At 41.7% G+C, this 10,245-nt stretch overlaps 1 protein-coding gene across 3 annotated transcripts in view; it reads left to right on the forward strand.

Moving 5' to 3' along the window:
* Nucleotides 1–10,011, forward strand: part of Il18 (interleukin 18) — a 25,171-nt gene extending 15,160 nt beyond the window's left edge. For all 3 annotated transcript variants that reach the window (XM_029481610.1, XM_021172104.2, XM_021172105.2), the window contains 5 exons: nt 3,627–3,707; nt 4,870–4,881; nt 5,879–6,010; nt 7,212–7,345; nt 9,660–10,011. In XM_029481610.1, coding sequence (XP_029337470.1) covers nt 3,632–3,707; nt 4,870–4,881; nt 5,879–6,010; nt 7,212–7,345; nt 9,660–9,884 — 579 coding nt within the window. In that variant the 5' untranslated portion in view covers nt 3,627–3,631 and the 3' untranslated portion in view covers nt 9,885–10,011. The remainder of the gene's footprint in view (nt 1–3,626; nt 3,708–4,869; nt 4,882–5,878; nt 6,011–7,211; nt 7,346–9,659) is intronic.
* The last annotated feature ends 234 nt before the right edge of the window (nt 10,012–10,245 follow it).

Below are 10,245 nucleotides of genomic sequence, written 5' to 3' on the forward strand. Positions count from 1 at the left end.
AGTGATTAAATGATAAACAAGTTCAAGTATTGTGGTTAAGAGTTTTTTTTTTTTTTTTTTGTTGTTGTTCCAATTTTTATTTTTTTTTTTTTTTTTTTTTTTTTTTTTTTTTTTTAGTTTTTTCCCCTTCCCTTTCTCTCTCTTTCTCCAGCCCCGCTCACTCCTGTCCCCACCCACTCCGGCCCATAGGGTTTTTTTGTTTGTTTGTTTGATTGATTGTTTGATTGTTTCTCTTTTCAGATAGATGGTTGTGAACCACCTTGTGGTTGCTGGGATTTGAATTCATGACCTCCAGAAGAGCAGTCAGTGCTCTTAACCACTGAGCTATCTTGCCAGCCCTGTTATTCCAATTTTTAAAGGGCTACACAGAGCCATATGCAAGCCAGCCAAGCTCCCAAACACTGAGCCACATCTCTAACCTCTTGGTTTTTTTTTTGTTTTTTTTTTGTTTTTTTCTTGATGATTAGTATTCTGATGGGGGTGAAATGGAAACTCAATGCAACTTTTATAAAATTTAATTTTTATTATTTCAAATCATGTGTGTGTATGTGCCTTTGTGCAGGGGTATGTGCACGAGAGTGTAAGTTCCTATGGAGGCCAGAGACATCAGGTCACCTGGAGCTGGAGTTACAGGCAATTGTGAACTACTGTGAGTGTAGGGAACCAAACTCAGATCCTCACGTGCTCTTTACACCTGAGCCAGCTCTCCAGCACCTCAGTGTATTTTAAATGTGTATTTCTCTGGTGGCTAAAGGTGTGAACTTTTTTATTAGCCATTTATGCTTCTTTTGAAAACTGCACATCAGTTCATTTACCCATTTATTGACTAGAACATAAAATATATTTAATAACTATTCACATTTGAATATAAGTAACTGAATCTAGACTAAACTGTTTACGTCGACCAAATAACAAATACTTTAGGTTAGCTTAATTAAAATTGAGTTTTCAACTGAGATTTAATTTCCTTCTTCTATTGAACTACTTGGCCTCAACTTGTGCTAAAAAATTTTAAGAGAACAGATTTATAAATATTCTCTAAATAATATTGTTTTGGTCAATTTTCTATAGCTATAAAGAATACCTTAAGCCAGACAACACACACACACAAAGTTTATTTGTGTCTTGCAGTACAAGAGCTGAAAAGTCTAAGAGTAGTAGCCACATCTGGTAAGAGCTGAAAAGTCTAACATTAATACATTAATAGCCCATCTGGTAAGGGCCTTTTACTGCTTCAACTCCTGGTGGAAGGTGAAAGACAATCAGGCACCTAGAAAAGAAACACAGACACATGAGCTTGCTGCAAGAGCTCTCTTGGGACTGGAGACACAGCTCAACAGTTAAAAGTGAGTACTGCTCTTACAGAGGTCAGTTCCCAGCACCCACGTCAGTAACCAGAGCTCTTGGGAGAGAGAGAGAGAGAGAATGAGAGAGGGAGAGAGAGAGAATATAAATTTTAAATGCTCTCTAATGTGAAAAGGCACTGGTCTCCCATCCTGTGGGCTCACTCTAATTATCCAAACATCTAACCAAGGCCGCTCCTCCAGCACTGACTCCAGCACAGAGACCAAGTGTCAACACCAGTTTTGCTATCTACAAACCATAAAAACAATTAGGAGTTTTGACTCAGTCACCACCCTGAGTGCTCCATCCATTAAGTGGCTTCACCGCAGGAGACACCAGTTAATTCTCTGGAACACAGCTTAGTGTAGGGGAAGTTTGACATTTTCTCCTGAAGGTACCGTGTTTGAGTCTGCTGAAATCAGACCTGCAATCAACGGATTACCAGGAGCAAAGGCTACAGAAGATTTAGCAACACACACAGGCACCCGAGCTCCAGAAGCCAGGGAGGGAAAGAAGTAAGGCTTGCAGGTGGTGTTAAAGGGGGTGAATTGCTTTAAGGAAAGAGTGGACCCAGAGTCAGATATGGATGTGGTGCTACACAAGGCTGTGCTGATATACGTTAGAATCCCATCCCTCAAGCAGCTGAGACAGAGGGATTGGGATTCCAAGACCACCTTAGGGTGTATAACAAGACCTGTCTCAAGAAAGAAAAGGCAGTAAACAAGACTGCAGGTAACTTTGTCCTTCTTTGGTGGACCCCGAGTTCATAGGCCAGGGAAGCAGAGAAGTTTTTTCCGTACATCTTTAGGTGAGAAAGGGATCAAGAGAACTTGACCATGGGGAGTGCACAGGGAGACCTGAGGTTGCTGCTGTCATCCAGCCCATTATTGTCACATTAAATGAAGGAAACTCGTTATATTAGAATAGCGATTAACAGCTGCGGAGGCTGATGTTGTACAGGGACTTATGTAGCAAACTCATTACATAGCTTTGCACTCCTGGTCCCGAAGGTACTGAGTTCAAATCCCAGCAAACACATGGTGGCTCACAACCATCTGTACAGCTGCAGTGTACTCATATACATAAAATTAAAAAATAAATCTTTAAAAAAAAGAAAATAAAAGAAACAAGATCTATCAGGGTAATTTCGATGTAATAAAGGAATTAAACGGTATTTCAGGACTCCGGTAGCAACTGTAGACTGATGATAAAGCAGCATATCTACTAGTGGCAGGGTCATGGGTACCACTGCAAACACTGTGGTTTATTATATAACACGAGGAGGGGGTGCTACATTTCAGCTTAGAAATAGATGAGAACAAACATGTGTGTTTTTCCCCCAAAGTCACGGATTTCTCTTACACGGAGTTCCAAGACAGTGCCATGACAGAACTCTGAAAGGCTACACACGTGTAAGTGCAGAGTAGGGTGAGGGGAAAGCAAAAAGCAAATACAAGAGTTTGAATTTTTTCAAACCTATTATTTGTTTTTGCAGAAACAACATTTTTATGAATTACTCATACACAAACATAAACAACCCAGATTTCATATCAAAAGCTGTTTGCTGCCTAGGGAGGGAACCCACCACATGCCAGAGCCTTTGGGCCTTCTCCCACCCTGCCCCAAACGCCAGGTTGAAGTACCACTTTTTATCGCCTCCTCTCCTTTACCAGCGAAGTCACAAACCTTCAGCATCTCCTCTACAGGAGGCCACTGAGTTTTAAGTTCAGACAGAACTGGTTCCCATTTAAGGGTGTATTTCTAGCATCCTCAAGGAACACGAAACTAATAACTCAATAATGAGCTGTACAGTCACCCTTTAAAATATTGTTTAATGAGACAGCACTCTCCTGATTCCAAATAGCTAATGATTTGTGAAAGAATATAAACACGAGTGTTATAGACTGATGCTTACGTTTATCTGACATCCGCCATAGTCATCAGCATACTGGATGATAAATGACATTCAAAAGTACATGTTTAAGTATTAAGGAGCTGAAGAGATGGCTCAGCAGTAGCACTAGCAGCACTCGTAGCACTAGCTACTCTTCCAGAGGTCTGGAGTTCAGTATCAGCACCCACATGGTGGCTGAATCCAACGCCATCTTCTGGACTCCGTCAGAAGTGCATGTGATGCACAGACATAGATGTAAGCAAAATACCAAATACATAAAACAAAATAAAATTCCCTTTTAAAAAAAAAAAAAAGGAAGAGTTTTGTCATTTTATGTGTACAAAGAGCAGTCTTTGCCTCTTCATAGGTGACTCTTTGCTTTCACTAGGAACAATGGCTGCCATGTCAGAAGACTCTTGCATCAACTTCAAGGAAATGATGTTTATTGACAACATGCTTTACTTTATACGTAAGTCTAAATCAGTAGGACAAATGCAGGGCTCAGATACAGGTATTCAACAAGAAAAGAAGTCATACAGTGAGCTTAGGCTCCTGTTTGTCATCAAATTCTACTGCAATGTCTACTCCCCTCTCTAAAAATAACCATAAGATTCCTGAGGTCCCAGTGCCTTGTCCCACCTCAGGGGTGGCACTCTGACAGTAGCTCACCAAGATGGTGCCTAGGGCCCATCATGAAGATCCCATGAAAATGTGCCATTGAGGAAACTCTGCTTCCCAAAAGAAATGCTCATCATGATATTCTAGACCTTGAGTTCTGTGAGCACCATTCATGTGAATATATCTCACCAGAGAGGAAGGGAGGGAGGAAGGAAGGGAGATTCTTCTGATTAAGTTTCCATGGGGGATTTGACTCCACTGAAAGTTCGGCTTTCTTCAGAAGCTTCCTGAAAAAGTCCTTAGATGTTTTTCCATTTAAACAATAAATTTAAAAGAAGAGTTTGCTGCTTTATAAAAAATACTTTTGCTATGTATTGAGATTTACAAATCCTGGAGTTAAATCTTTTAATTATTTTTTATTGTATGTTTATGAGTGTTTCTTCTGTATGTATGTCTGTGCACCACATGCATGTGGTACCCATGGAGATCAGAAGAGGACACTGGATCCATAGAACTGGATATGAGCTGCCATGTGGGTGCTGGGAATCAAAGCACTAGTCCTCTGGAAGAGCAGACGGTGCTCTTAACCACCGAGCCATCTCTCCAGCCCTGGATTTCGGTTTTATACCTAACATAGCTAAGCACACATGAACCCTAGTAGGCTTAGTTTTATGGGCTTGAATGCTTATCAAATCTGATATTCCTACTGGAGGCCAAAAGAGCCCATCCACACTACACAGAAGTTAAGGAGTGAGGAGTGGGGACCAGGCACCACACCTTCAATCTCAGCACTTCAGGAGGCAGAGGCAGGTGGACTCTCTAAGTCTGGGGCCAGTCTAGTCTACAGAGTGAGTTCCAGGTCAGCCAGAGCTATATAGTATCTCCCTGTCTACAGAGAGAGTTGGGGGAGGGGAGTGGAAGGAAGAATAGAGTTGCAAAAGGGTGGGAGAGAGGGGACATTTGAGCTGAACTGTATAATTTAACATATTGTGTTTCTCTTTTCCTCCCTTTAGCTGAAGAAAATGGTAAAGTATAAATTTATTTTTCTTTCTTTGCAAATTAGAAGGCACTTGAGACATATCCACTGTCAGCTGGGAGAAATTGTCCATAGGGCTGTTTCCTAGGTAGATAATCATTACAGTTATATTAAATTCATGTGGTGAGAGCATAATAAAACTATAATTCTTCCACTGATGGACTTATAAGTTGTTTCCATCTTACGACTTTTGTTTACAGCACCCTTATGGGATTCTTGGAGATTTCAGCTGTTCGGTTTGGTTTGATACTCGTTCAGTAGACTGGCCCAGAATTCACTATATTACCTGAACTGGCCTCAACCTTGCGATCCTCCTGCCTTAGCATCCTGAGTACCAGGATCACAAGTGTGCAGCATTCTTAGACAACAGTGTTAGCACAATGTGTCTGAACTACCTGTTCAGGATAAAATCTAGGAAGCAGAAATGCCAGGTTGACAACAGAGAAGGAAGAGCTGGCAAATCAAAGCTTGAAGCCGTTACACAGAGTATAAGTGGGCTCTCCCTTAGACGCTGGGACACTTTTCCAGTATTTTTCTACTGCCCCCGGTGAGCCAGGGTGGGACAGTTCTCACATCTGCATAAGCAGGTTAAGAATTCACAGTACTAACAAGATGCCACAATGCAGTACAAGGTGTGGCTAGCAGGGAAGGGCAGGAAGGACCTGAGCTAGGGAAGAGTTCCCAGGGGCAGGAGACGAATGGGAGGGCTTTGTAAGGTCTGAGAACGTGGACAGCATAAGTCAAAATGTAAGGAAACAAAAGGGCAGGAGGCTGATCAGACAGTAAGACAGTGGCACCTTTGGCCGGAGAGTAGCTCCAAGCACAAACAGGAAACAGAGTGTCTTAGAAGCGGATGAATGCAGCAGTCAGCTTGATCATTGCTGCACCTAGAGGTATGTACTGACTCTAGAGAACAGTAGTACTTGGTCTATTTGTTATCTGGGAAAAAAAAACCCTAACTGTTAATGATTCAATGTATATTATAGGAGACCTGGAATCAGACAACTTTGGCAGACTTCACTGTACAACCGCAGTAATACGGAATATAAATGACCAAGTTCTCTTCGTTGACAAAAGACAGCCTGTGTTCGAGGATATGACTGATATTGATCGAAGTGGTACTTTTCCCCCTATTTATTTAAAAATACAGAGATGAGAAGACCACCCATTATTCTCCCTCCATTTTACTGCCTACACTTTCAAATATTGCATCTTTGACCCCATCCTTAAATGGAAAGTCACAGTAGTAAATATAATTTCACTTTAGAGCGTGCCCATACTTTTAGTTGGAGGGAGGAGTTGGGTCTAATAAAGACACTGACAGAGGACAAGTCACTCTGAGTCTACATGTGTACCACTATTTCCCTTATTTTAATTGTATCCTCTGAGGAAGAGCCTCACCAAGTTAGATGCTTCATCCCCACTGGTTATAGCTAAACATACTGCTGACACCATCAAAACTCAATATTAAAAGCAAAACAGAAGCCTTTTAAATGAACCTGCCTTCCACCAGAACACAAGAGCATCTCAGAGGATGGCATGATTACTGGGCACCTCAAGTTATAAGTTCCAAATCACACAGTTTAGGGCCTAGTTGAATGAATATTTTCAAAAAAAGAAAATACTATCCTAAGATTCTTACCGCAGCAAATAGGTTTTTAATATTCCGTTGAACATTCAACAGTTAAACATAGTCTTTAGATTGAGAATAATGCTCTGTTTGAGAGTTGGTTTTGTTTTTGTTTTGGGACAGGATCTCACTATGTATCCCTAGCAGGCTTAGAACTCTATCGACCTGACAGACGTAAAATTCAGAGATCCACCTACCCCTGCCTCCCAAGTCATGGAAATAAAGGCATGCAGATACCTTTATTTCCACACCCAGCAGGGTTCATGAAATCTTTAACACACTCGAAAATTATCAGAGTGTCCTTAATACATTCAGAATATCTTTTTTATGTATATTGATGTTTTGCCTGCATGTATGTCTGTGTGAAATTACAGACAGTTGTGAGCGACATGTGGGTGCTCAAAACTGAACCCAGTGCTCTTAACCACTGAGCCATCTTCCCAGACCCCACTCAGAATATCTTTATCACACTCATGTTGCCCACTCATGTTTTATAACACCTTGTAAGTGTGTTTTAAGGGGTGTCTGGCCAACGGGGCATCATGTCTGTCAACTGTCTGACCAAAATTGAGTGCAGGGTAGTGATCGGCCTATTAAGGTGGATCTAGCCTTTGGCTAAGTTTCTACAGATACTGATTTGGGAGAAAACTATTATAACTAGTGGCATCACTTATGAATATTTGTTTCAGCCAGTGAACCCCAGACCAGACTGATAATATACATGTACAAAGACAGTGAAGTAAGAGGACTGGCTGTGACCCTCTCTGTGAAGGATAGTAAAATGTCTACCCTCTCCTGTAAGAACAAAATCATTTCCTTTGAGGTAAGATTCAGCTTCATTTGGGTTTTAGTCATATTAATGGACAAAATGATAATATCCAGTGATTTTCAGACCAACCCTTTATCTAGAGCTGGAAGACCAGAGACATCCACTGGAATTGATGGGAATTGTCAAGCCCTTTGGTCTAGTGTGATGATACTTGCTTGTCTAATTTTGTCTCTGAGTCTGTCAGAGAGGAAATGACCACTGAGTGTTTTCTTTTCAGAAAGGGTTTCTTGTATTCTAGACTGACCTTATACTCAGTGTATAGCTGAGGGTGACCTTGAACTTTTAACCCTTCCATCTCTACTCCCATGTGCTAGGATTACAGGTGTCTGTTACTGTACCCTGTCTCATGCTCTGGTCTTTCACTAATACAAATCTTAGCCACTGTGGCCACAAACAGGGTTTGGATAAGACCCAGTTGCAGCTCCTGCTGTATCACTAGGGCTTTGTAGCTAAGGATTAGTTCTCAGCTAGACTTTGAGCTTACATTTGGTCCTAGATCAACTCCTGCAGCTTACAGTCTCTCCCTAAGTTGTGGTTTAGCAGGCACAGTTTCAGAAGCAGCTGCTAGTGAGAGAGTACTTAACATGACCATCAACCCCGAGGCCATACTTGTTCATAAAGGACAATGGCCGAAAACTATGACTATCAGTTCTATAACTAGTTCAGTTAAAACCCTCCTCAGAGTCTTCTATGCATCTTAGGGGGTTAGGATGCCTTTTCAATTCTAGAGATTTCTCTATCAATCCATAGGATCATGATGATCTTTGGTACCATGGAGTCAAAATGCTCTCCAAAATATTAGTTCTATGATTAACATGGAAGAACCTCGGGCAGTGCCCATATTTTCTAATACACCCTGAAAAGGTAGACAAGATGTAAGAATAGGAAAAGCCAGGCACTCCTAGCAGCTACAGGCCTAGTGTGAGGGAGTACAGCTTCCAGACACCTAATCCTGATAGACTCTGGTGTCTGAACAAAAGAGAGAGGAATCAGCATGTGGTCTCTCTGGGCAGGACCCACCAAAGAGATTATACTCTGGACAAAAAGGAGAGACAACTGTGCACTGTCACGCTTGGCAAAAAGGCAGAATCAGGGGCCACAGACTGAGTCAGTACAGCTGGGCTATTGAGAAACCCAAGACTCAGTCATAGCACAGCTCCTGGGTTTAATCCGCTGCAGCTTAGTTCCAGGGTCCACAGAAAGAAGCAGCCGACCTTCTTCACACCTCCTGCAGCTCACTGTGAGCTGCGGAGCTCAAGGAGGAGGGCAGTGTTTGTAGCTACAGACAACCGAGGCAGACAAGAACAGGAATTAGCCCAAAGTGATAGCTAGCTTGGCTAGAGCTTTACTTCATCGTTAGCAGACAGACTCCACTCGGTGGAGGAGAAGAGAAGGCAGCTCTCTAGGCATAGAGAGATCAGGGGATCAGGGGCCTGAACATGGAAGAGCATTCTGGGGTGGAAAAGGTCAGAATGGATGGGGAAAAAAAGAAGTTAAGAGTTACAGGGCTGGAAAGATGGCTCAGTGGTTAAAACCACTGACTGCTCTTCCAGAGGTCCTGAGTTCAATTCCCAGCAACCACATGGTGGCTCACAACCATCTGTAAAGGGATCTGATGCCCTCTTCTGGTGTGTCTGAAGACAGTGACGGTGTACTCACTTACATGAAATAAATAAATAAAGCTTTTAAAAAAAAGAAGAATTAAAGAAAGGTGGTCAGTATTCGTATTATTCTATATTCAGAGGGTTTTTTTTCTTTTTTTTTCTTTTTTTTTTAAAGATTTATTTATTTACTATATATAAGTACACTGTAGCTGTCTTCAGACACTCCAGAAGAGGACGCCAGATCTCGTTGTGGATGGTTGTGAGCCACCATGTGGTTGCTGGGATTTGAACTCTGGACCTTCGGAAGAGCAGTCGGGTGCTCTTACCCACTGAGCCATCTCACCAGCCCAGGTTTTTTTTCTTAACTTTTGAAAAAGTTAAAACTGCTTAAGGTCTGTTTAGCAATAGACTTCTAAATAAACTGTACATATTCAATTTGTTACTATCCTCTTTTAAAAAATATTTCACTTCGTGTGTGTGTGTGTGTGTGTGTGTGTGTGTGTGTGTGTGTGTATGTGTATGTTTCTTCAGAGGTCAGAAGGAAGAATCGGATCCCCTGGTGCTGGAGTTCAGGCATTTGTGAGCTGCCAAATTCCAGACTTCTGAGAGCAGGGCAGCAAGCACTCTTAACCCCGAGCCTTTTGTCGATCCTGCCCCGTTTGTTTATATCCTTAAAAATTATGTGTTTTGTGTTTTCTCCACAGGAAATGGATCCACCTGAAAATATTGATGATATACAAAGTGATCTCATATTCTTTCAGAAACGTGTTCCAGGACACAACAAGATGGAGTTTGAATCTTCACTGTATGAAGGACACTTTCTTGCTTGCCAAAAGGAAAATGATGCTTTCAAACTCATTCTGAAAAAGAAGGATGAAACTGGGGATACATCTGTAATGTTCACTCTCACTAACCTACGTCAAAGTTAGGTAGTGAGGGTTTCTGTTCCAGAGAGATGATTAGTACATACGCGCCGTACGATAACCTAGCCTGTATTTCCATAACAAAATACCCGAGGCTGCATGATTTACAGAGTAAACACGCTAATTTGCCGAATGTGTCCAGCCCAATTTCTACTCCCTGGAGAATTGTCCTGGATGCATCACAACATAGAAGATAAAAGGAAAGGAATCAGCCACATGTGAATTAGCACATGGATGAGCCTTACCCCATAGCAACTGAAGTCTTGAGAGAGGCAATAACAGTCTCTGTCACTAAAGCCTGATATAATTCTATGGTAATTTTTAAGATTGTGCTCATAGGGTAGAGGGATGGCTCAGTGGTTAAGAG

This window comes from Mus caroli, chromosome 9, assembly GCF_900094665.2.
Source record: "Mus caroli chromosome 9, CAROLI_EIJ_v1.1, whole genome shotgun sequence".
NCBI classification, from domain to species: domain Eukaryota; kingdom Metazoa; phylum Chordata; class Mammalia; order Rodentia; family Muridae; genus Mus; species Mus caroli.